Here is a 27,036-nt window from a genome sequence, read left to right as displayed (position 1 = left end):
GACTGGCTCTGTATTCTTTTATTCTCCTGTTATCCCTTTCCTGTTCTCCCACCTTCCTTTGTTGGACCCCTGCCCTTCAAATATGTCATCCACCATGCCTTTATTCCCTGGCTGGCCAAGACTCTTTCCAGAGTGGGTCAGGGGCCACGCTGCCCAGCCTCTTCTGGCCTGCATGGCTCACCTCCCCAGCTTACTAGTGGGATGACAGCATCAACCATTCCTGACTACCTGATGTGGTGGCAACAGGTGGCAACAGGAAAGACAGACCCCCCCTTGCACCTTTGACAGTTGTGCTGAAGAGGGAATTTCAGCACAATTTATGCTTCTTGCACCCACATCAGAGTTCTAGGAGTTTGTCTGCTGTGTTTGACTCATTACAGAATAAGCTGCATTGATTTCCCCACATTCCTGGTTGTGTATGTCAGTGAGAGTTTGTCCACATCACCATTTATCTTGTGATAAACCATAGATTCACTTAATTATACTGGGTGGGTGGGTGTGCCATTAGGATTTTAAATTGGTACAGGAACAGAGGAAGCTGTCAGGGATCCTTTAGTTTAGATTCCTGCGTTGCAGGGTACCTTCCAACTCTACAATTCTAAGATTCTAGGATTCCAGGGCAGGAGTCTCTCTCCAAAAACTTCCTGGAGAAGCCACTGGGGATTGAACCTGGACCTTCTGGTTGCACGGCAGATACTCTGCCATAGAGCTATGGCCCTTCCCATGAACTGACAGCCTACCCCAACCCGAAGCCCTTTCAGGTGTTGTTGGACTCCCAACTCCCCTCAGCTCCAGCCAGCATGCAAAATGGACCAGGATTATGGGTGCTGAAGTTCAGAGTATATGGAGGGTGTCAAGCTGTGTTGTAGGAAGGAAACACTAGCTGCCTCTTCGGAATGTCTCCAGTCATCTGGTCCAGTTGCGCGCAGGACCTCTTTTATTCCCAGCAACATACTGGGCTCATTCTGAAAGAGGGGCAGGGGATCTGTGGCCCTCCACATGTTGTTGGACTCCTATCACTCCAGACCATTGCTCAGGCTTGCAGGGGCTAAGCAGATTTCAGGGGCTCAACATGAATCTGGCTTGAAGCTCTAGGTCAGTTTTTGAAAGCTCTGCCTGGGATATCCGGAGAATCCAGAGTCCTGCAATGTTAATTCCCCAGCGGAAGAGAATCCTTCCCTTTGGCCTTTTTAGATTTTCTCCCCCACCCCCACTTGGGCAGCTTATGACACTTAGTGCACAGAATGAAAAGGGAAGGCCTTAGCTTGTTTGAAGAGAAGTTTGGTGGGGTCAAGGAAAGTGTCACAGACAGAGCAAATTCCAGCAAAGGACACCCATGGAACAGATTCTGAGTCTGCTGGGAGGAATGTATGCAGAAAGCACAGTTGTGGATCCCACGTTTCTGTCCTGCCACCTGCTTCCAGAATTTGACACACACTTTGGGCTCTTGACTGTTTCTTCCCGTGCCACCGAATTTGGGTGGCTTGTGCTGTTTACCTCAGATTGGCTTGTGGCAGTCTCCTCCCACACCCCCAACCCCCTTCTGTTCTTCTTTCTTTTGGTGGAAACTGTTTGGAGAGATTTTAGAAATGGATGCAGCACAGAGTGCTCATGGTCCCTGTTCCAGCCGACTAACTAGTCATGCCCTCCTCCATGCTATTACATTCCATGCTCCCCCCCATTTTACACACACCATCATTCTCTGGCCACTGAGCATGGGCTGGAGCATCTTCCACATCAGGAAAGGTTATAACATTCAGAGTGTTATACTTTCCTGGGGTGGGGTAAGGAGGCATGTAAAATTATGCAGGGTGTGGAGACACTGAATGGGGAGAAGTGGATGTGAATAACGATAACACACCCACCCCAAAATGCCATTTCCCCCTAATTATTGTTTTGTACTTTTACAAATGTTGGGGTTCCCCCAAACCTGCTGATGCCTCTCTTTTGTGCACCAAAGGTGCCGTTTTGGCCACATACAGACTCTCACTTGAAGCACTGAATTCCCTGGTAGTGCACATCAGCCTTCGTCACAGCTGGAGATGATGGGATATGTTGCCCATAACATCTGGCACCAGGATGGCAAAGGCTGGTGGGTATGATGATTTCCTTATGATGAAGGAGAGCCCCACAGGGTTTTATCCAACTAAGTCATAGTCAAAGTAGACCAACCTGAAATGAATGAATCTGTCAGCTGTGACCATTCAGTTCAGTGTGTCTGCTCTGAGTAGAACTAACACTGGATGCAACCCATGCCTGCAGAGAGGCTCTTCTTCATGAATGGCTTTCTGTAGGTTTTTTATAGACATAGTCCTCCTCATCAGCAGGATTATTTTATTTGCTTGTGTTAAGTGTGGTCCCCAGGCCTCGCTGTCTGGCCCTCAGGAGCCTTCCCTAGGCCACACACTTCCCTGAGCCAGACCTCTTACTAGCCCTGCTTTGCATCCTCATTGAGTGCTTTTGTATAGCTGGAATGTGTCTTTGAACTCTGATCATGAGTCTTGAGTGCCTGGACAGCGGGCAGAGACATGTGTGTGAGTGTGGGTGTAGAAACTAGTCTAATGTACAAAGCTAAAATTGACATCCATTGCTCTATGCAGGCTGAATCTAGACACATCAAAGAAGTGTTTCACAGAAACACGTTGTAAATTTAAACAGGGAAATCATGTAGGGAAAGACGGGACTCCACAGCACCATCTGGTGGCGCATTGTTATATTGCATATACAACACTTATAAATCACTTTTTCTTTACCAATCTAGCTGAGTCCCCAGCTTTGCCATAAGCCAGTGGGAAACCCCAAGCCCCACCAGACTGCTTACTGTGCATTTCTGAGCACTGAGTGGGGAGAAAGATTGAATTCCTGAACCTCTTCCTTTCTCTGTAGCTCAGTTAGTAGAGGATGATATTCTTAATCTCAGTGTTGTGAGTTCGAGCCCCATGTTGGGGGAAATATTCCTGCATTGTAGGGGGTTGGACTAGATGACCCATGTGATCCCTTCTAACTCTATGATTCTGAGATTCTATATGTATCTATCGCTATTGCTCCAGCTAAGACACCTCTGTCTGGTGCTCCTGTTGCTATGCATTGGACCTCAAGCCCTTTTCCCCCCAGCAATTTGCCCCCTCTCAGCCTTAGTTCATCCATCTGTAAAATGGGAGCAGTAGTGTCCAGTTCTTAGCCACAGGGCTTGTTTAGAGGTGAGCAAGGCAGAGGTTTGTGCTGGACTCTTGAGGGTTGTTTTTGCAGGTGGGAAAGAGAAAAGTGATGGTGGAAAATTCTCTTTCTTTCTTTCCTTGTCCAGCACCCTTCTCTTGCTCCGCCCCCCCCCCTTTCCAAAAGCACACAGTGAAATCCTTCTTCTCTCCTGTCCCATTTTTGGGGGAGGCGGGGGGGGGGGAGCGGGAGAGGAAAGCCGGTCTTGAACAAGCAGCCTTGTGTCTTCCAAGGAGGTCTCTTTTATTTACAAGCCTGCTGAAGATGGAAGCTCTAGATTGCCCACCGAGGGCGGGGCACCCTTAACCCTTCCCCTGCCGCCCTCACCACACGGAGACACTTCTTCTTCTATGTTTTAAGTTGGGGTGTGTGGAGGGAAGAATCTCCACTTTTTGCTGACAAAAAGACTGTAACTGTGTTGCTCTTTGTTTCCTTTTAGGGAGACGTGGGAGCCCCGGGTCCTCCTGGAGTTCACGGACTCGTTGTAAGTACGGTAAAGACAGGAGAGCTTTTCATCTGGGGCTCTGGGACGCTGCTTCTTCTTTTTAACTCTTTCCAAGACACCACTAAGAGCCCCGTGGAAATGCACTGTGTTGATTTAATCTGCTGCCCTTGCAGGGCGAGGCGGGGGAGGTCCGTGCAAGCAGGGAGGGAAGTGTTAAAGCCGCAGTGTTGACACAATGGGTGAAAACAGCAGCGCTGAGTTACCTTTGCTGGGGTGGGAGAAGGAGGAGGCTACTTAGCAGGTGCTCCTGCATGCAGGAAGACGCTGAGACTGCTGCAAACACACACCGTGCATTTAAAGCACATCAGCTCCACCACCCAAAGAATCCCGTGAGCTGTAGTTTTCCCTCTGAACTACAATTCCAAGCACTCCTAACAAAGTACAGTACCCAGGATTCTTTGGTGATGGCAGAATGTGCTTTAAGTGTGTGTTGTGTGTGCAGCCTGTTCCTCGCAACAGGGCAGTTCATTGGAGGCTGGTTCATTAGGGCAGATAGGGGACTGCACTATCCATCTCAAACAGGCTGTCAGCTCTTGCTTTGCCTATGGCTGGTGTTTCCACTCTACCAGTCCCAGTGGGCACCAGTTACCACTGGGCAGCAGTGGGGGGAGGGACCTGTGGTCCTCTTCCAGATGTTATTGGACTACAGCTTCCATTAGCCCCAGCCAGCGTTGCCCAATGAGTAGTGGGAGTTTGTAATTCAGCAACATCTCTGTACATGAGACAGGTTCCCCATCAATGCAATACAGCCAGCTCTTCAAAGTCTTAAATCCTCCTTGGGGTGGTCAGTATGTGCCTGGGTTGTAGTGCACTGGACTGCAGGTTGTAGGATCGGTGGGAAGTCTCACATGGCTGGTTTTTCCTCCATTTACAACAAATCCCACCATTCAGAAAACTAGTTTGTCAAGGTTCTTACCTAGCTTTCTCTCTTATGTGGTGGTTTTCCACATGCAGGGATTAAAAATATATATGGGGGACGACTATATGAGAGATCATTCTGACATATAATTCCCTTATTGGATTAAAACACAACACTCCAGGCACAACTATACCATTGTGCACTCTTGGAGGGGGATGAGAGAAGGTACAACCCACCATTCACTGATCCTCTAACTGAAGATGCTGAGACCAGTGAAAGGTAGCTGGTCTAAAAGTTCAGGAAAAGTTTGTAGTGTAGTGGTAGAGCTCCTGCTTTGCATGCAGAAGGTCCCAAGTTTGATCCCTGGCATTCTCAGTTAAAAAGACCAGGTAGCTTGTTAATGAGAAAGCTGCTGGCAGTCAGAGTAGAGAAGTTTGAGTTAAGTGGACAAAAAGCCCGACCTTGTTTAAGGCATTTTTCCTCTCAAAAATAGCAACCCACCTTTTGTTGAGACCTTGGAGAGCTGTTTCTGGTCTGCGTAGACAACACTGGATGTGGCAATGGTCTGACAGTATATGGTAGCATCACATGTTTAGGCTATAAGGACTGGGGATCACGCGTGAGAGCATGCTGTTGTGTCCTTGTTGTATTTGTGAGCCTTCCATAAGTATGCAGCTTGCCACATGCGTTTGCAAGATTTATCAATAAATGGAATGAAGTTTATTGTCCCCCAGCAATCCGCGTCTCTCTCTGGAGAGGATACTTTATGTTTAATTAAGTCAAATGAAGGTGTCACTGTGTGGTCATAAGTTACAACACACTTTCTCTGGAAGTCTCCTATTACTGAATGCCGATCTTGTGTTATATGTTCCACTGTTGTTGTTAAAACAACTATGTTTTGGAGCCCAAAAACATCTGGAGGGCACCATGTTGGGTACTGGATTAGAGTGTGTCCCACATTGGGGAGCCAGGGCATGGCAAAAAGGTGCCTGCAGAGTAATAATTCAACCTTGCGAGTATTTTTATTTTTATGCTGCCAGTCTACAACCTTCCCCCACAGCCCAACCCTCCTGCCCACAATGTGGCAGTCGTTTTTGGCTCATAGATGGCCTGAATGAGTTGTCAGGGGAAGCAGCTCTTGCACTTTATAAATGGTACATTTTCCTGGCTGAGAACTGAAACTACCCTAAGGTGTCTAAAATCTGGTGATTTGGTGGTGTGCTGCTTCTGCAGCTGTCATGATTAGCGGCCATTGACAAGGGTTATCCTCTTCTGCAAATTTGTCTGAGCCCAGGGATGGGGAACCTGTGCCCCTCCAGATGTTGCTCACTGAGGATGATGTGAGTCAGAATCTGACAACATCTGGAGAGCCACAGGTTGCCCACCCCTGCAGCAGAGCTATCCAAAACTGTGGCCATTGCCTAACCTCATTCCACAGAAAAAATTCCACGCTGCTCAAGGAACTTCCTTCTTTCGTCTGTCTCATTTCTCCCATCAATCAGTTTAACCAGATGATCTCTTTTCTGCATCTTTCCCAGTTTTGCAGTGCCTCCCCCTTTTAAGATAAGGCAGCATCCCCCCCCCAAATAAGTATACTGCATCAGGGAGTGTGGATATTCCCTTCTTAGCAGTTTACACACAATAGCCATGGGAAGGCCTCTCTAGGTCCCTCTTCTCCCATCAGCCCCAGTCAGCATAGCCAGTGGTCAGGGACCATTGGAGTTGCCTTTGTTTTTATTACTTATTTTATTTTTTACACTTATATACCCCACTTATTTTCCATCCAAGGAGCTCAAGGTGGTGTATGTGGTTCTCCTCCTCCCCATTTTATCCTCACAACAATCCTGTGAAGTAGGTTAGACTGAGATAAGGTGACTGGCCCAAGATCCCCACCCAGTGAGTTGCAAGGCTGAGTGCGAATTTTGGACCTGGGTCTTCCATGTCTTAGTCCAGCACTCTGAGTGTTAACACTACACTAGAGACCTTTCTGGTGATGCTCAGCATAACACCCCTCGTGGTTGACTTTGCCCATTCCCTCCTCTTATTTCTGGATGTCCTGAGGGCTTGGTACCCAGTTATCTCTTTTGCATGCTGGTATTGAGCTGTTCCTCCACGACCAGAGCAAGGTGTGAGCAGTAACCAGAGCTGGCCGCATCCGTCCAAGCTGAGTGATCCAGGCCTGCTTTATGAAGCGAGCCCTTTCTTGCAAGGACCCTCTATGAAGCTGCAGGGCATGAAAAAGCTATATGTTTTCAGGAAGCCGCAGCTGAAAGCTCACATGGTGCATTCGGCTGTGTGATCTCCCTGTACAGAAATATGCCTTTAGCAGAACCAGCAGCTCCTCTGTTTGTTTATCCAGGGCAGAGAAGAACTCAAGGCACAGAGCTAGCTTGCTCCGTTCTTAGGGTGTGTGTGGAAGCAAGAAGGAGATTGCTTTAACAGGGACCTTGAAACAGTTGAACTCTGGTACCTTTCCTGGGTAATTCACACAAAGCTGAGAGGACCCACAGCTGAGTGGCAGATCTAATGTTTTGCACACAGAACATCCCCGGTTCAGTCCCTGCTGTGTCCAGGTATGCCTGGGAATGATCCCCAAAGCTGTAGAGCTGCTACCAGTTTGAGTAGATAATACTGAACTAGATGGGCCAGTGGTCTGACTCAGTATAAGCAGCCCTTTATTCAGAGCCATGAGGACTGTGGCTTTTCTTTGTCAAGTGAAGGGCTGTTCCTCAGTGATAGAACTTCTGCTTTTCATGCAGAATGTCCCAGGTCCAGTTCTTAGCATCTCCAGGCAGGGCTAGGAATGTCCACTGTCTGAAGTCTGCTGTTTCAGGCAGGTTTCCTATTCCACCCTTCCTTATGACCTTGAGCGTTTTCCATATAGAATCATAAAATTGTAGAGTTGGAAGGGACCACAGGCGTCATCTCATCCAACCCCCTAAAAAGCAGGAATCTTTTTGCCCAGTGTGGGGCTCAAACCCACAACCCAAGATTGAGCTATCCATGGATGAATTCAGAAATACATTCTCAGCATACTCTAGTTTGGTATTGTTTAAATTGCACCTTTTTTATAAAAAAAGTAAGTTTCTAGTCCTTATGGCTTGACTGTTCCTCTTTGCAGTAAACTGCTTAGCAGCAAAAGTTAGACAGCCTTCAGAGAAGGCAGAAGGCTTTGTTGTTCTCCATTCCTAAACCTCACTTCTCTCTCTCTCTCTCTCTCTCTCACCAGGGCGATATGGGTGCATTTGGACCTTTAGGTTTTCCAGGACCAAAAGGATTAAAGGTGACTGACTTCCAATAAGCAGAGGCCATAGCTAAGTGGTGCAGAGCACAAGGTCACAGGTTTGATCCCCAGCATTGCTGCTCAAAGACCATATTGGGTTGTTGGGCTGGTAAAGACCCCACAGAGCCATAAGCAATCAGAGTGGACCAGCCTCTCCCAGTGGAGTGTCCTGCAGATGCTTTCAATTACAACTCCCATCAGCTATGCTTACTGGGGCTGATGGGAGTTGTACTCCAAAACACCTAGAGGGGACACCATATTAGCAAAGGCTAAAGCAGAAGATGCTAGATGAGATGGATCCTAGTTCAGTGTTAGAATACAGTGGTACCTCGGGTTACATAGGCTTCAGGTTACAAATGCTTCAGGTTACGGACTCTGCTAACCCAGACATATTACCTTGGGTTAAGAACTTTGCTTCAGGATGAGAACAGAAATCATGCTCCGGCAGCGCAGCAGCAGCGGGAGGCCCCATTAGCTAAGGTGGTGCTTCAGGTTAAGAACAGTTTCAGGTTAAGAACAGACCTCCAGAACGAATTAAGTTCTTATCCCGAGGTACCACTGTACTAGCTTGCTATGCAGATGGCCCCTGGAATCTCCATTCCAAATGTGACCAGGTAGCAGTTGATGGGGAAATCCTTGAAGAGCAGCTGTTGGTCAGAGTAGACAACAGGTGGGGAGACGGGCACAATGACTTGCCTGCCAAAAGTATAAGGCAGCTTCATATGTTTTTCAAATCATATGAGTTAGGCTCCCCTTTGTCACATTCTTCTTTCTTTAGGGTTCCATTGAACCCAGCACCCACAATTTGTTCTGCATGCAGAAGTGTGTGTTGTGATCTGTAAGGTGGAGCACAACTCCAACCCTCGAATTAGAAGACCATGGAATATGTCCCCATCTCCTGAAGCCACAGGCAGGGAAGCATCATTAAAACAATCTTAAATGGCACAACACAAAAAAGGAGGGAAGAGGAAAATGAAAAAAACCAGACACCAGTAATGGAAGTTGTATACTAGTTTTTATAATGACCAACTGGAATGGAAACTGTCCAGGAAATGGACTGTAGCTAACTGTATTCTGCTTAGAGAAGACCTATTAAAACCAATGTATCTTAAGTTGGCCACACCTATACTTCACTTCACCTAGACACTTCAGTGTGTCTAATCTGAGTAGGACTAACATTGGCTGCAACCCTGTATTTTCGCTATGTTCCCCCCTTTATCTGAATTTCCTGAAGCAAATGTATTTCATGGATGGTTTGGTGAACGGGAATCCTCCTTATATTTCAGGAGAGCCCTGATTCAGCCTTCTCACACTCCATGGCTCTTAGATTTGGAATGAAGGGCAATGTTTCAGTTCACTTTGGTCTCACTTTCTCTTTTCTCTTTGTTAGGGGCTGATGGGAAATCCTGGAGAGAGTGGACTGAAAGGTGATAAGGTGATCTGAATATTCCCTTATTGCACTGTTCTTATCTCTCTGCATGCAAGACCCTGTTTTCTTCACACTGTGTGATATATACCTCATTACTTGCAACTCCCTTAGTTTGCCAGTCTTTCTAATCTGTATATCTAAGTTTAGAACATATTGGAAAAACAAAGATTTAACGCCCTCAAGATTGGTCCCATCTTGTTTTGTGAAAGGTTCCCAGAATTAAACGGGATGGATCTGTAACAATGTCTTACAATTTAATATGATCTAGGGCTGTTTGGTCATTTTTGGTGGCAAAAATCAGTTCAGTTGTCTGGGGAAGAAATATGGGGTTGTGTACAACATTAGCACTACTTAGTGTATACTCAGAGTAGACCCACTGAAATTAATTAATTTGATTAATTAGGCCAATTGGTTTTAGTGGGTTTATTCTGTTTATAACTCAGGTAGATACAGCCTTTGGTGGTTTTATGCACAGCTAGATATTTGGTGATCAACCAATTTGTTCTCCATCAAGAGACTTTAGGTTTATGCATTTTGCTATAATTTTTCTCTGCAATTCTAATTTCACAGTGAAATATACATTGAAGAAGATCCAATGTTAGCCACACCCAGAGTAGAACCATTGAAATTTAAGTCTGTTGATTTCAATGGATCAACTCTTAAGAATGACTTAGTAGGATCCCACCCATTATTTTTATGTTGTGGTCCATCTTGTAGAATATATATTTATTTTTCGAAACCTTTTTTTGTTGGAGAGCATATTTTCTTTCTTTGTTCATGTGTATATATATATATTGCTTTTCATCAAGTAGAAGTTCGTAAAGCAGTTTCCAAAAACCCAGCAACTAAAACTGAACGAAAACTAGATAATCAATAATTTATTTTATTTTAAATAAATAAATAAATAATAAATAAATAAAAACAACTTTTGAATGTTTGAAGTAAGAAAGAATAAAATGCAGTAAAATATCCAGTAACGTCAAAATGCTGTAAAACCTATGGGATTGGAAAGCATTAAAATTAAAAAACCCATATATCAGAGCAGTTAATCAGATAGACAAGCTCCTTTGTCTGACCCTTTGAGTGCTCACTAGGCCACACTGCTCACCCAGCCTTGATCAACTGCAGAAGCCCTTGACTGCTTCTGCTTGACTGGAATGTACTCTTGAACTGTGATCGCGCCTCTTGCTTGCCTGCTTCTGGCTTTTGAAACCTCTGTGTTTCTGCATGACTGGAATGTAGCCAACTGTACAAACGTTGCTCTGTGTATTATTATTTTTTGCCACCTCTGGCATGCAGCCCTCAGAAGGTTGCTCATGAAGGAATCTGGCCCTTGGGTTGCAAAAGGGTCCCACACCCACCCCTGAAAGAAGCCCCCATGCCGCTGGGTTTTTCTGCTAGAGGGATCTGAATCATTCAGAACAGAGCTCCAACTTTACTCTGCTCCAGGTGGGGGTGGGGAGTATCCCATGTGCAAGAGAGGGTCTGAAGCGCAGGATGTTGGCTCAGCAGCAGCAACAGCATGGCACTCAAAATGTCCTCTGTACTGCCAGGAGCCAGCAACCTTTTCCGAATTATTAACTCAAATCAGATGAGATCAGCATCCCCGGACCTAACTTGTTCCATCTGCTGCTTCTTGCTGACTTGCAGAGTTCTGGGAGAAGGACTTACAGGTTTTGAGGGCATCCCACATCCTGCTTGGCTCAAGCTGATGTCTCCTTCCATCAGAGTGTTGTAGAATTGATGCAGCCCTTTGCTCCGGTGTGTCTGCATTGTGGCTCTGCTGGTGGAGGATCTTACACACACCTCCAAGTTATTTTACTCCAGTTCATTTTCTTGTGCAGCAGATGTTCCCAAAAGACTGAACCCCATGGTTTGCAACAGTGACCAGTCCAGATCTTTCTCTAGGGGCAGACAGTCACTTGACGTGCACATTTGTGTATGAAGTAGGGTAGACATATTGAAATTAATGTACCTAAGTGCATCATGTCCATGAATTTCAAGGGGTCTACTCCAAGTAGGACTAAGATTGGGTTGTATCCCAATCAGAGTAGACCCACTGATTATTTTTTTAATGACTAACTTTAATTCCATTCATTTCAGTGGGTCTACTCTTGAGTGTAACTTAGTTGGATACAACCCATAGTTTTAAGCGTTTGTAGAACTACTCATTTTTTGTAATAAATTAGTCTGCTTCCATCCCAGTAGCGTAGCTAGACAGGGACAGGGCGAGGGCATTTTTCTTTATTATTATGGTATGTATTTTGTGTTTTTATATTGTATACTGCCTTGAAGAGCAGTGTAGAAATTTAATAAACAATAACAATAATATAAAGTCTGCACAGGAATGAAAAATGATGGACTCAGTAGTCCCATCCTCATGTAGTACTAGGAAGAATTGGACCCTCATGGGTCCCTCCCTCCCTCACCTTCTTCAACACGGGTGGCAAGCAACATCTTCCACAGCACCTGGAGGTGGCACACCCAGCTCAGTCCTCCAGTGCCTTGCCTCTGCTTCCCATTGCAGCATCTGTTGCCTGAGGCAATTGCCTCACTTTGACTCATGGTAGGGCTGGCCCTAAGGCCACCTCTGGATGCTGTGCTTATCCAGTTGTCCACATGAATGTGTGAACATATCCTTTTAGCAGGCTTAGCTTTGGGAGGCCAGAGTTAACAGGTGATAACTTTCACTGTGTGTTTTTGTTTAATAGGGCTTCATTGGCTATTTTACAAGGGTATTAAATTGTAGGCCATCTCACATGCCAGGGTTAGGATGGCCTAGAAATTCTAATAAAAATAAGAAGTTGTCAGCAGTGCAGCTATTTCCTTCAGTTGTTTATATTTTTGAGAGTAAATAATTTGCCGTGCATTGCCTAATTCTTTCCAAATGCCTGACAAAAAAGAAGAAGAAGCCTTGCTGCTTTTGGGGAAAATATACTGTATATGTAAGTTTACATGGAATAAGCACCTCCTGTGAGAATATTCTAAGAGTCTGCATCCACAGCAAAATGTGGACTGATAGGCTTGATGATGCAGGCAGGGGTGGTCCTTTTCAAATTGTCCACCCCTCCCACCCCCCACAAATAAGTCAACTAAGATCAGGGAGAGAATTGTTGGTCCAGTCGCTGCTTGCTATGCTTTCTACTTGAAAGGGAGAATTTTTGGTATGTGTTGTGTGCATGAACATCCTATGTACACACAAGTCCCACTATCCAAACACTCATACAAAAATTCACTTATCCGATCACGAGGAATTAGTACCAAAACCTTGCTATACACACTGCAGTTTCAGATATCCAAACAACCAGACCTGCTTGTATTGTTGTTGTTTAGTCGTTTTGTCATGTCTGACTCTTCATGACCCCATGGATCAGAGCACGCCAAGCACTCTTGTCTTCCACTACCTCCCGCAGTTTGGTCAAACTCATGCTGGTAGCTTCAAGAACACTGTCCAACCATCTCATCCTCTGTCCTCCCCTTCTCCTTGTGCCCTCCATCTTTCCCAACATCAGGGTCTTTTCCAGGGAGTCTTCTCTTCTTATGAGGTGGCCAAAGTATTGGAGCCTCAGCTTCACAATCTGTCCTTCCAGTGAGCACTCAGGGCTGATTTCCTTCAGAATGGATAGGTTTGATCTTCTTGCAGTCCATGGGACTCTCAAAAGTCTCCTCCAGCACCATAATTCAAAAGCATCCATTCTTCGGTGATCAGCCTTAAGCAAGCCTTACTTTTTGTGTTTTGCTAGTCCACGGGAGCCGTTTTGCCAGAAATCATGGTGGGTGGGAGGGAGAGAGAGCAGATAAGAGAGTGGTCTTTCCTTCCTTGTTTGTCTTTTGCAAGGTTTCTGGGGGTTTTCTTGGGTTTTCCTCAGGCCTTTCCTCAGTTCGTGGTCAAAATTCCATGGTCAGGAATGCATTATAAATTTTCTCATAGGAATCACTGGAAATTGTCTGCTTGTTATGCAAACGCTTGCCTAACAGACCATTTCCTGAGAATGCATTGTGTTCAGATGGTGAGACCTGCGTGTACTAATGCCAAACTCATTCTCCGAGTGTGGATCCTTACGTAGCTGAAACATAATCTATCCTCACAATGGCCAGCCAGATGCCCCAGTGGGAAGCTTGCAAGCTGAGCACAGCAGTCCTCTCCTGCAGTTGTTACCCCCAGCAATTACAAAGTGCACTGCCTATGAGCCTGCAGTATAGAGTCGCCATATTTCAAGAAGCACAAATCCGGACACAGTTGCTCCAAAAAGTTGTTGAGCTTTTTTTTTTTGACAGTTGTCTTAAGTTGTTGAACTTCTTTTTTGGGTATCAGCAGCAGCACACAGCAAGCTGTCTTCTGAAATCACTGTCTAGAAGACAATGAAGTGACCACTGCATGGCGCTTCTGCTATTGCCGGAGAACAGACTAAATCCTAGACATTTACTGTTCATTTGAAAATTCCCCCCAGGCACCAATTTAGCCCCCATTCCTGGACATTACTGGAATTTTCTGGTTTATATGGCGACCCTACTGTAGTGCAGCCCTCATGACTAGTTGCAACAGAGAATCTCATCCTTCACAAGGTATAAGGAAGACTGAGGAGGATGTCACCCACCAATTTGGATGGTTTAAAAAAGGGGTTGGACCAGTTCAGAAGGGGTTTAGGCAACTTCTAAGCACTCTTGTGCACCATTAATTGACTGGTGATTTGTCAAGGAAGAACCTCGTGATGGGTTTTGTCCTCCTGTCATTGGTGTGGGAAAATGGCCACTTCGCTCAGAAGTCCTGTTCTGCTTTGGGAGTTTTTTGCCACCAATCCTGCCTTGAACAAGCCTGAAAAATGACATTTCTGCTGCTCCAGTAAAACCAAGTCCTTTCCCATTAACCTGGGCATATGTTTTATCCCTGATATGATGTCTGTTGTAACTTTCTTTGGTGGTGTGTGTTCAGGGTGATCAGGGAGTGCCTGGTGTGCAAGGAGACGTTGGATTCCAAGGAGACAAGGTAACTGATTTTAAGTCTAAATCTTGAGGCATTGCTGCACTTGATTCCCACCCACCACCCGCCCTTGAGTGAGATTATTGCACTCCAAACCCACTTTCCTTCAAATTAAAACTTCTTGGATTTTTTTATCGAATTACTAAAATTACCTTCTCTTCAATTCAAAGCTGTTAGACTGCCATGACTCATCTGTGTGCATGCTATTTGTAAAACGGGTATTAATTATTATTTCTGAACTTTATTTATTGTTTGATGTGTTGTTGTTGAGCCACTTTGGACACAATTTTATGAAAAAGTAGCATGCATACAAATAAGCAGATTATCTTCATGATGAATAATAATTACATTAATGTTTCACCTTAATCAATGAGATCCTCTGATGGGACATTTATTTTGGGCAGGGGAGCTTTTAACATGGCAGGTCATGTCCTGTGGAACTCACTGCAAATACATATTTGGCAAGAATTGCCCCTATTTTCTTTTAGATGTCTTTTAAAAATGGAATTGTTCAGACAGTCCTTTGGACCAAGGATTTTTTTACCAACCAATTTTTATTGATTTGGTACTGATGCTTTTACTTACGCTATTATTGCAGCATTGTGTTTTCACGTTGTTTACCACCTTGTTACATTTTCTATGAAAGTGTGTGCATATAATTTTTATGCCCCTTTTCATTCACTGACTACCGAAGTGGTTACCAATCAAAACTGCAGCAGTAACACATTACAATGAATTATTCAACAATCTAAAGAACTGGTAATAGTGGCTGAGGAATCTCATTAGCCTGGTCAGTATGCCTGGTGTCTGGAAAGCTATCTGGGGCCTAAGGCAGTTCCAGAAGAATCTGCAGCACTTGTCAGGTATTCAGTTTGAACAGGTAATAATAATAATAATAATAATAATAATAATAATTTTTATTTATATCCCGCCCTCCCCAGCCGAAGCCGGGCTCAGGGGAGCTAACAACAATAAAATAGTACAACATTCTAAAATCATTTCATTATAAAATTAATTCAAATAAAATTGATGGCAACCATTAGGCTAAAGTTCTGTGAAGATTGCCAAAGGAGGGAGTCAGGCTGTGCCCTGACCAAAGGCCTGGTGGAACAGCTCTGTCTTGCAGGCCCTGTGGAAAGATGTCAAGTCCCGCAGGGCCCTAGTCCCTAGGCAAAGAGAGAATGTACAAGTCCCGCCCCCTTGATGACAACATTCATATTGGGCACCCTCCCCAGCCAATGCTTGATCAGCGTTGACCTGAAGCAGGGCCAACCCACCCAATGAGGCAAGGTCAGGTGACCACTTTGAGCGGCAGGTACTCGCTGCTGCAGTGAGATCCTTGGAGGCTGATCTGCTGGAGGGTGATCTGCAGACCCCTCCACCCCCCACCATGCCACCTCCATAGCAGCCTCTTGGTGAATAGGAGACACTGCTGGTCTCCTCTCACCCCTAGGGAGGAAATGGCAGGGGCTACCCTCTGGGGTCTTTGGAGCTCTGCACCCACCCAGAATGATTCAGAGCAGGCCCTTTCCCTGCCCCTGTGACAGCCTCTGATCCCCACTTCAACCGTTGGGTAAGATTGATTAAGCAGCTGCTGCTGCTGCACCGTGAGTGTTGGGGAAGGCCGCTCCCTCCTCAGGCTAATTCCACCAGGCCTAGGGGGCGGGGCCCAGACTCACCTTCGCCACAGCTTTAAGGACACTGGTGCTGCTGCAGCAAATGTTAAAAATGTTTTTATATATTTTAAAGTGTTTTAAAGGTCTTTTTACTTTTTACTTTGTTGTACCACCGTGAACAGTGGTTTTTATCTATGTATTTTTATTTTGTTTTGTTTTATTGTGGTTTGGGGTGGGGATTGGTTTTGTTTAGGTATAATTGTTTTTGGTTTGTTTTGTTTTTCTATTTTGTAAATGGAGGCTTGTATGAGGCTTGGGATTGCTACCGTGGTGGGGCGAGGGAGGTACGGTGGTGGGGGCAGATGTCATAGGCGAAGGGGATCGAGATACGGATATGCTCGTACCCCTTCCAATCTGCGCCCCATCCTGAGGGACGAGGGTAGGGTGAGCAAGGATTACTCACCTCCGTCGCTGGTGTTGTGCAATGCCAGGTCTATAGGCAAGAGAACCGCCACTCTGCGAGATTTCTTTACCTCGCAGGGGGTCGATCTGGCTTGTGTGACGGAGACCTGGGTGCGCAAAGGGGAAACTGTTACCTTACGAGAGATGGCGCCCCCGGGTTTCTCCGTCGTCCACCAGTCACGGACTGTGGGCCGGGGGGGGAGGGGTGGCATTATTAATCCGGGAAGATTGTTCTTTCAGGGCTCTACCATCGCCATTGATCCCCGGCATTGAATGTGTTGGCCTAGTGTGGGGCTCCGAGGTGAGCTTGGCTGTCTGGCTGGTGTACCGGCCACCTAGCGCACCAGCAGCCACCCTGTCAGGCCTGCTGGAGGCGGTGGCCAGCTGGGCCTTGGAGTTCCCTAACCTATTGGTATTGGGGGACTTCAACATCCATGCTGATGCCACTCCCTCTTCACAGGCTCTGGACCTGGTGTCTTCCATGGCGACACTAGGGCTCTCCCAGTTTGTTTCGGGCCCCACACATCAAGCAGGCCACACGCTGGATTTGATCTTTGGCGTAGGTATAGATGTGATCATGTCTCCTTCTATGAAGGTGCCATGGTCTGATCACTACGCTCTGAAAGCCAGGATTGACTTTCCACCCCCACCCTGCTTAGGTGGCGAGCCGATTTGGGCTCGCCCGCAGAGGCTGATGGACCCTGATAGATTCCGCCAAGGCTTGCAGGACCTTGCTCCCCCTGGTGACTCATTGACTGAGCTTGTTGAGGGCTGGAATATCCAGCTCCTGGCAGCCATCGATGAGATCGCACCTAAGCGCCCTCTGCGACCCCGCAGAAACCGGGCTCCCTGGTTTACCGAGGAGCTTCGGACAATGAAGCGGGACCTCAGACAGCTAGAGCGAGTATGGCGGGGTGCCCGTGATGGAGCCTCAAGAACATCTTATAGGGTCTTTATGAAAACCTATGAGATGGCAGTGAAGGCCGCTAAGAAGTCTTCTCGGCCTCCATTGCATCTGCTAGCTCTCGCCCGGTGCAATTATTTAGAATAATTAGGTCTTTAACGTCCCTTGAAGGACAGCCAAATTTAAATAACAATCTGACACACAGCTGTGAGGCATTTGCGGGCTTTTTTGCGGAGAAGGTCCTGTTGCTCCACCATGACCTCTCTGCCAATTTGGATACAATAAAGGAACTGGAGGCCCCTCGACTGTCCTCGGGTCCAGTATTGGACCACTTTGACCGGATATCCCCAGCCGATGTGGACAGACTCCTCCAAGCTGGAAAGCCCACCACCTGTCCTCTTGACCCGTGCCCGTCTTGGCTGATTAGAGCGTGTCCAGACGAGGTGCGGGCCCCCCCGGGGGATATCATCAATTTGTCCCTTGGCACCGGGATATTTCCAGGGGAATTGAAGGAGGCAGTGGTGCGCCCGCTCTTAAAGAAAACATCATTAGATCCCTTAGATCTATCCAATTACCGCCTGGTTTCGAATCTTCCATTCCTGGGTAAGGTGATTGAGGGAGCGGCTGCTGAACAGCTTGGTAGGTTTCTGGATGAAACATCGGCTCTGGATCCATTCCAGTCCGGCTTCCGCGCTGGTCATGGGACCGAGACAGCTCTGGTCACCCTAACAGATGATCTCCGCAGGCAGCTGGATCGAGGAGGGTCGGGGCTGCTGATTCTTCTAGACCTGTCAGCAGCCTTCGACATGGTCGATCACGAACTCCTGGACCACCGCCTTGCTGACGTGGGGATCCAGGGCACAGTCCTTCAATGGCTGCGCTCGTTTCTCTCTGGTCGGGGACAGAGGGTGGCGCTTGGGGGGGAATTGTCATCACGCCACTCCTTGGTGTGTGGAGTGCCTCAGGGTGCGATACTCTCCCCGATGCTTTTTAACATCTTTATGCGCCCCCTCGCCCAGCTTGTCCGGAGTTTTGGGCTGGGTTGCCATCAGTATGCCGATGACACCCAACTCTATCTGTTGATGGATGGCCATCCTGACTCGGCCCCAGACACACTGACCAGATGTTTGGAAGCTGTGGCTGGATGGTTACGTGGAAGCCGGTTGAAGTTAAATCCTTCGAAGACAGAGGTCCTCTGGCTGGGACGGGACGATATGGGATGGGGGGAGCAACTCCCATCTCTTGCGGGGGTGCAATTAGTGCCAGCACCGTCCGTTAAGAGTTTGGGTGTAATCTTCGATACCTCCCTCTCTATGGAGGCGCAGATTACAGCTATAACAAAGGCAGCATTTTTTCATCTCCGCCAAGCTAAGCAGTTGGCCCCTTATCTCTCTCACCCTGACCTAGCCACTGTGATCCACGCGACGGTCACCTCCAGACTGGATTATTGTAACTTGCTCTACGTGGGGCTGCCCTTGAGACTGACCCAGAAACTCCAGCTGGTGCAGAATGCCGCGGCGAGACTCCTTATGGGGTCTTCGCTGCGAGATCACATTCATCCAGTACTATACCAGCTACACTGGCTCCCGGTGGAGTACAGGATCAGGTTTAAGGTGCTGGTTTTAACTTTTAAAGCCCTATACGGCCTAGGACCCTCGTACCTACGGGACCACCTCTCCTGGTATGCCCCACAGAGGAACCTACGGTCTGCAAATAAAAACATCCTGAAGGTCCCAGGCCTCAGAGAGGTTAGGCTGGCCTCAACTAGAGCCAGGGCTTTCTCGGCTGCGGCTCCAATCTGGTGGAACGCTCTGTCACAAGAGACTAGGGCCCTGCGGGACCTGACATCTTTCCGCAAGGCCTGCAAGACAGAGTTGTTCCACCAGGCCTTTGGTCAGGGCCCAGCCTGACTCCCTCCTCTGGCAACCTGCACAGAATTTTGCTTAACGGTTGCCATTAATTTGATTTTAATTAATTTTTATAATGAAATGTTTTTAGAATGTTGGATTATTTGATTGTTTGATTATTTGATTGTTGTTAGCTGCCCTGAGCCCGGCTTCGGCTGGGGAGGGCGGGATATAAATAAATATTATTATTATTATTATTATTATTATTATTATTATTATTATTCTCCCCCTTGTTCCTGATGTAGATCTTCACTTACCCTTTCTTCCCTGGCTCGGGGTGCAGACACAATTTTGTGGTTCTCCTCAGGTGCCAAAACATATTGTGTTGGCCCCAGTTTGTAGTGAGTTGTCGTGCTTAGGGCTGGAGTATACTGATTTTGCTGGACTACAACTCCCATCGTCCCTGACTGTTGCACATTTTTGCCTGGGGCTGTCCTCTAGAAGCTTCTCTTCTGTTTTTCAGGGTAGCCAAGGTTCACCTGGGATGCCAGGTGCCCGAGGAAAGCCAGGACCTGCTGTAAGTAACTGCTCCTGTTTCCATTTTGACCCATAAAGGCTCCTGCCAGTAGTCTACTACTCAGAACCAGTGTAAGGGCTAGAGAAACCTTGTTCCCAGTTGTTTTAGGATTACAACTCCCATTATCCCTGATCATTGGCCATGGCTAAGGGTGTTGGGGTTTGTAGTGCAACAACATCTAGGGACCCAAGATTGGGGAAGGCTGGATTACTGGGGTGAAGAAAGGTGGGATGTAAATGTAAGAAAAGAAAAGGTGATTGAATGTGTCCTCGTGAAAAAAGTATTTTCTTGATAAGCCAGGTAGAAAGCAAACCTAGTCCTGACCTGCTAGTTTTCTAGGTGGAAGGGTATATTGGTTTTATGTTTTATGTAGGAGCGTTTCAATAGGTGAGCACCCAGGTTGACTGCCTCAATCTTAAAAAGCCCTCTCTTGAATCATTGTTCCCCTTCTCGTTTTCTGCAGGGGAAGATCGGTGACAAAGGTGCAGTTGGAATTCCAGGATCACCTGGCCCTGAGGTATGAGTTCAAGATTGCTTCTTCCTCTGGAGACCTATTGCCATTTTTTTAGTTGGTTTCTTCTTAAACCCCATTCTATCCTAAGCTGGTCTTCCTTCCTTTCTTAAAATTCATCTACTTCTTTGAATCCCACCCCCTTGCTTATTACATTTTTTTAAAAAGGCAAGTAAAATGAATGTAAGAAGAGCCCTGCTGGGTCAAGCCAAGGGGCCATCCAGTCCAGCTTCCTGTTCTCAAAGTGGCCAACCAGATGCCTGTGGGAATCCAAAATGGATCAACACAGCTGCCTGCGGGTTTGGACCCTTCCTGGGAGCAGGGAAGGCTATGTCAGTGGGGCAAATGGGATTGTGCCCCATCAACCTCACCCCGCACTCAACCAGCCCACACTTGTCTACTTCGTACATGCATCCAGTCTAGTGCGGTGGAACTTCCTATCAGCGTCCTCTTTCATAGCCTCTGTGTTACCCTTGTATAACTTAGGTGGGAGGATGATGGTGAAGAAACCAGAATTAGGTAGCCTCTGCCTGTCATTGGCTGTACTTTCTGTTGGTCTCCCTGCTTCCCATTCTACCAGTCCCAATAGGCACCAGCTCCCACAGCTTGGGGGGCGTGGCTTTTGAAGCTGTCACAGTGAGCTCCTGCCCCACTGTTTAGGGCTGAGTGGGCAAAATGGAGTCTGGTATCATCTTCAAAAGACTAGTAGATTTCTTGTGGCATAAGCTTTCGTAGGCCCAGGCCTGCTTTGCCCATTGATGTCTTCTTGTAATCAGCATAATGCTCGTGCCCCGAGACTCCCTTTTGGGTTTGCTGTAACAGACAGGACATAACTTAGGAGTCTAGTGGAGTACCCTCATCACTTGAAGCAGCTGGGTCATATTTTTTGGTTGTAGGGACTCATTTGGCTGAAATGAGAGGAAAAGAAGGAAAACAAAGAAAGGAGTTCATCCAGGAAAGCTCCCCACCATAGTGGTCAGCCCTCAGTTATTAATATGTTTGTATCAGGAATAGTCTTTGGCAGATACTAGAAACCCATCAGAAAGCCAACAGGGTTAAAATAAATAAAGGCTATTTAAGTAACGGGACACGGTCTTGGTGGCTGAACTAGCATCCTATAAACATGTCAGAGAGGAAAGGCAGAACATGGATAGGTTTAAAAGAGAAATGGTTTATATTATGAAATTGTGTGCATCAAAACAGTTTGTGCCATAGTCAAAATATGAGTCTTAAAAGCTTGTGGTGAGGTTCTGGATCAGTTTCAATGAATTATATTTTTCGGAATGGCTGTCCTGTGAAGTTTACTACAGTTTCTCTCGTTCATGTATGTGATGAGGCAGTGGTTGAGTATTGTCCAGCATTCTTTTATATAAGGAACAGGATGAAACACTAAATATTTAAAGAGCGCCACCTATCTTCCTGAAGAAGGCTAATTTAAGCCCAGTTCCATTGGTTATTTTTGCAATGTGGTTGCTGGTGCAAAGTTGCCACCCCTCCCTTGGCTACCTCTTGCACTGCTCCAGTAATATACAGTGGTACCTCGGGTTAAGAACTTAATTTGTTCTGGAGGTCCATTCTTAACCTGAAACCGTTTTTAATCTGAGGTACCACTTTAGCTAATGGGGCCTTCCGCTGCCGCCGTGCCATCGCCGCTCAATTTCTGTTCTCATCCTGAAGCAAAGTTCTTAACCCGAAGTACTATTTCTGGGTTAGCGGAGTCTGTAACCTGAAGCATCTGCAAACCGACGTACCACTGTACAGCTGTCACAGTCAGTGGGGGAGGCTGTAGTTCAATGATAGAGCATCCACTTCGCAGGCAGACATTCAAAGCTTTGATCCACGGCATCTCTAGCTAGCACTAGGTTGAAATTGTGCAGAGCTGCTGCCAGTCAGTGTAGAAACTGCTGAGCTGGAGGAACTCAGTATAAGGCAGAGTCCTGTTGGTAGCATGAATATTTCCTCTGTTACAGTTCTGGTGGGAGTGGGGCTGTGGGGTAGGAAGAGCCGATGGGATCTTAGCCACCTTTGTGTCCATAGAATATTTTATGTTACTGGTGCAATGAGGGAGACATTTCCTATGGTAACTCTCACCCAAAAAATGATACATGGAATGAGGTGCGGCATCTGATCCTATGCATATTCATTTTTGTAGTGAGGAACTTGTAGCCTTCTAGATATTACTGAACTCCTGACTCACATCAGCCCTGACCATTGGCTGGGCTCCAGCAGCCCCTGGAGAGCCTCAGGTTCCCTGCCCTATATTCCTATATTGTAGGTCACTTTGAGTTTTCTTTACATAAAAAGACCGAATAGGTATCAATAATAAATAACAACAACAATGCCCATGCTTTAAAGTAAACTCCACTGGGTTCAGTGTGTGCATGGGGTTTGAGTTGCACCATTTAATCATCCCTGTTAAAGATGAACTTGGGGCTTCCAATTGAAGGATATTTATTCATTCATTATATATATATATTTATATATTGCTTACTACTAAACAGTCCCTAATCAGTTTACAAATGAACAAAAGAATAAATCAGACAATGAAACTGAAAAACCACAAGGCAATATAAAACAATAAAATTTAAAAGTCAGAATTGTAGCAACACAGCAATAACACACACAGTGTTTAAAATTCCACCATTAGCAACATGAAGCAATTGATTTCTAATTCTGCAGTTGGGATAGACAGGGTATGCTAGGTATAGGGGATCTATGGCTCCCCAGATGTTTCTGGACTACAGCTCACATCCCCCATGACCACTAGACTTGCTGGCTGAGGCTGCTGGGAGTTGGAGTCCAACAACATCTGGCAGGCCAAAGGTTGATGAGCAATAGGTTCAGGAAGGACAAAGGGAAGTACATTTTCATACAGGCTTGTATTAATGTACTGAATTCATTACCATGAGTCAGCACCAGCTCCAGGTTTTGCAGGCCCCCAGACAAGATGCCCTCAGAGGGATGCCTTCACTGAGTGGGTCTCCTCTTCCTCCTCACCAAGGTCACTGCTACTCATTCAATTGCCTGTTCCCTGTGGGCCCAAGCCATATCATTGCCCAAAACAGGAGTGAGGATCCTGTGACCCCCTAGATGTTCATAGAATTGTAAAGTTGGGACCATGAGGGTCATCTACTCCAGCTTCCTGCCAAACTGGGATTTGAACCCATGACCTTGAGATTAAGAGTCTCATGTTCTACCAACTGAGCTATCTTGGATGTTGTTGGACTCCAACTCCCATCGGCCCCAGGCAGCATGAACATTGGTCAGGGATGATGAGAGTTGTAGTCTGACAACATTTGGAAGCCCAGAGGTTCTCCATCCCTGACCAATAAGGAGTAGACTTGCTGTTGTCACTCTGCATATGCTTTCAGAGGACAGGTCAACAGGCAGCGATACCAAGCAGAAACAGTGTCAGAGGGCTGGACTGATGCCAGCCCCAACACAAGATGTGGTGATGGCCACTGGCTTAGATTGAGGTTAAGGGCTATTAATGGCTTGTAGCCATGATGGCTGTGCTCTCCGTCCACTGTTGGAGGCAGTATGCCTCTTGGTGGAGGATAGTTCATAAGACCAAATGGGGCAGTGCCCTCAGCCAAGGGGTGGCCAAGGCTGCCAACCTTCTCCTCCACCTTAGTCTCAGTGTTCCCTTTGTAGGACTCAACAGGGAGGAGGATGGGGACAAAACCCGAATCAGTAGGCTTGTCTATCATTGGCTCTGGCTGCACCTTATGTTGGTGCCCCTGTCTTCTGCTCCACCAGTCCCAATGGATACCAACCACCACTGATGCCTTTGAATACCAGTTACTGGGAATCACAGGTGTGGGGAATACTTCTGCATTGCTTGCGAGCTTCCCATGAGCATCTGGTTAGCTGCTGTGAGAAAAGGATGCTGAACTAGATGGGCCCTTGGCATGATCCAGAAGGGCACTTCTGATGGCTTTGTGGCATTGTAATTAATGGAGGACTGAGCTGTCATTAGCCTGGACCAGTTTGTAATTGACAGAGGGCAGATCTGTTAACAGTTATGAATCTTCCACATTCAGAGAAGGCAGAATGGCACTGGATTGCCAGTGGGGTGGGAGGGCACACACTGGCTGTGTGTGTGTGAGAGAGAAAGAGAGTTGGACACTGCTTGTTGCCTTTCTGGACGCATGTTTAAGGCCACTGTGGGAAGCAGGATGTTGAACTACATGGACCTCTGCTCTGATTCTGGCTGAGTTCTTGGTACATCATCATCATCATTTTTTTATTTATGCCCTGCCCATCTGGCTGGGTTGCCTCAGCCACTCTGGGTGGCTTCCAACACACATAAAAACATAATAAAACATCAATAATTAAAAATTTCCCTATACAGGGCTGCCTTCAGATGCCTTCTAAAAATTGTGTAATTCTTTATCTCCTTGATATCTGATGGGAGGGTGTTCCAGGGAGGGCACCACTACCAAGATGGCCCTCTCCTGGTTCCCTGTAACACCAGTGCTGGATCTCAGTGTCCAGGCTGAGCAATGGGGGTGGAGACACTCCTTCAGGTATACAGGGCCAAAGCCATTTGGGGCTTTAAAGGTCAGCACCAGTTCTTTTAAAAAGACATGTGCATCATTGGAGAATGGTTTATTGGCTCACACCACCAGCTCCCCCCACTCCAGTCAATGTTCTGGTATTTTGCTGGGTCTGGAACAGCTCTCCATTGAGTGGTATCACTTGATAATCTTTCTCTTTGTTAATATTGGCTTGGACTGTGGCTTTCTTTGTTTCCTTAGTTGAATAGATTGTGGGCGAAAAATGGGGTTGGTGTTAAACGTCAAGTGCTCCAGCTAATGAGCATGTCGTCACCTCTCCATTTGCAATGCCAAGTCTGGTCCCCCCCCCTACTCTTCTTGGTCATGCTTGCAATGCTTTGATTTATTTGTTCAAGAAAACATGACTAGCTGCTGACTCTAAATGCGGAAAGAATTGAATGGGGACTGCCTTTGCTGTGTCGTGCCAAGGAAACATTTGCTGACATAAGCACATCTTTAGCTGAGAGAAAGGGGAAAGTTTTCATGACAAAGAAGGATTGATTTATGCTAAGGAACAAACAACACATTCATAGAATTATCGGGCTGGAAGGGACCCCAAGGGTCATCTAGTTCAGCCCCCTGCAATGCAGGAATATCAACCAAAGCATCCCTGACATGCGGCCATCCAACCTCTGCTTAAAAACTTCCAGGGAAGGAGAGTCCACAGCCTTCCAAAAGAGACTGTTCCACTGTGGAACAGCTCTTAGTGTCAGAAAGTTATTTCTTAATGTTTAGTCGGAATCTCCTTTCTTGTAAGTTGAATCCCTTGGTTCAGGCCCTACCCTCCAGAGCAGGGGAGAACAAGCTTGCTCCACCTTCTATGAGACAGCGCTTGAGATATTTGAAGATGGCTATCCCATCACCTCTCAGTCTTCTCTTCTCCAGGCTCTTATATTCTCCAGGATAAGATATTGTTCATGCAATTAGCAGATTTCTGAAGTTAATTGCAAGTGGGGGTGGGCCGCATGCAAACGGGAAGATTAACAGTTCCCTTATACTGAGTCAGATCCTTGGTCCATCAAGTTCAGCATTGTCCACACTGACTGGCTCTACCTGGAGATGCTGGGATGGAACCTGCACCTTCTCCATGCAGAGAAGATGCTCTACCACTGAACCACAGCCCTTCCCCAATTAGCAGGCATGTCCCTCCCCTGACCAAATTGAGACCACAGTTGGGAGCAACTCCCCACAATCCCCCAGTCCCAATCCGAATCAGCCTGCTCTCCAATGCCCACAAGGTATTATTTATACAGTGCCCCAGATTTTAGGCATGGTATGATAAGCAAGAGAACCAAAAGAACAGACATTATTTTGATTAGTTAGTGGCTTCAGACCTACTGTAAGCATGAAGACCTGCTCCCTGCCTTGCTGGCCTTTTCCCACCTGGCCTGGGAGGACAGGGCCCCAACTGACTCCAGCTGAAAGAGCTGAGGCTGATGAACAGACTCTTAGGATGGGGTATTGTTTACTGGTTTTGTTGCTACTGGTATTATTTTTTTGTATCTCTGTTTTAAGATCTAATGATTTATGTGGAAACTGATCAGCTTGGTTGTGTATTTTTGATGTGTTTTATTTATTGTTCATGTCTGCTTTCTTATGTTGCAGTTATGTGTTTTTCCATGTTGTAAGCAGCCTTGAGCATGGTTTGAATCCTGGAAAGGTGGCATACAAATAAAATAATGTTTGTACGTATGTACTGTATAGTAGCTGCATGCAGCCACTTAAGGCACTATGGTTTGAGAGAGAGTGTTATGGTCACTCCACTGAATAAGCCTTTATATCTAGCTATAATACTGGACCTAGCTTCAGTGTTCCCTCAGCCTATAGAAGAAGCAAAAAATCAACAATTTGGCAACCACAGAATAAAATCAACATTACACACACAACTCCCCTCCAGTCTAGGCTTTAGTATATAGATACATAGCAAAACAAGAGTTGACCAACAAAAAATGTTTTTGGTACTGGTCTTGCTACACCACAATGAGCCTGGCTTATTTCAGCAGGCAACAGGCTAGCTCTCTCCTCCCAATGTCTGGTGTGTGAAGCTTTAGCTTGGGGACCTTGCTGTTTTAACACCATTTCTGTCTGATGCTCTCTAGGGCTTTCCAGGTGACATTGGCCCACCAGGACAAAATGGCCCCGAAGGCATTAAGGTGAGTGGTGCTGAAATAAACAGAGTTTGCATTTTTCTTGGCAAGTGCCAGTGCATATGAAAGAACCAAAGAAAGAATGGCTGGGTAAGGAGAGGAAGAGGAAAAATCCTGGAGATCCCTGCAGATAGTCATGG

At 46.4% G+C, this 27,036-nt stretch overlaps 1 protein-coding gene across 1 annotated transcript in view; it reads left to right on the top strand.

The window, feature by feature from the left end:
• COL27A1 (collagen type XXVII alpha 1 chain) overlaps window positions 1–27,036 on the top strand; it is a 254,226-nt gene that overhangs the window by 108,869 nt on the left and 118,321 nt on the right. Inside the window, exons 14-20 of the mRNA XM_083597135.1 lie at window positions 3,656–3,700; window positions 7,810–7,863; window positions 9,254–9,298; window positions 14,226–14,279; window positions 19,626–19,679; window positions 20,143–20,196; window positions 26,849–26,902. Coding sequence (XP_083453261.1) covers window positions 3,656–3,700; window positions 7,810–7,863; window positions 9,254–9,298; window positions 14,226–14,279; window positions 19,626–19,679; window positions 20,143–20,196; window positions 26,849–26,902 — 360 coding nt within the window. The remainder of the gene's footprint in view (window positions 1–3,655; window positions 3,701–7,809; window positions 7,864–9,253; window positions 9,299–14,225; window positions 14,280–19,625; window positions 19,680–20,142; window positions 20,197–26,848; window positions 26,903–27,036) is intronic.

The sequence above is a fragment of the Podarcis filfolensis genome (genome assembly GCF_964270895.1).
Source record: "Podarcis filfolensis genome assembly, chromosome: Z".
Lineage (NCBI taxonomy): Eukaryota > Metazoa > Chordata > Lepidosauria > Squamata > Lacertidae > Podarcis > Podarcis filfolensis.
The sequence above is the reverse complement of the archived record's forward strand: the minus strand, read 5'-3'. Positions and strand labels throughout refer to the sequence as shown.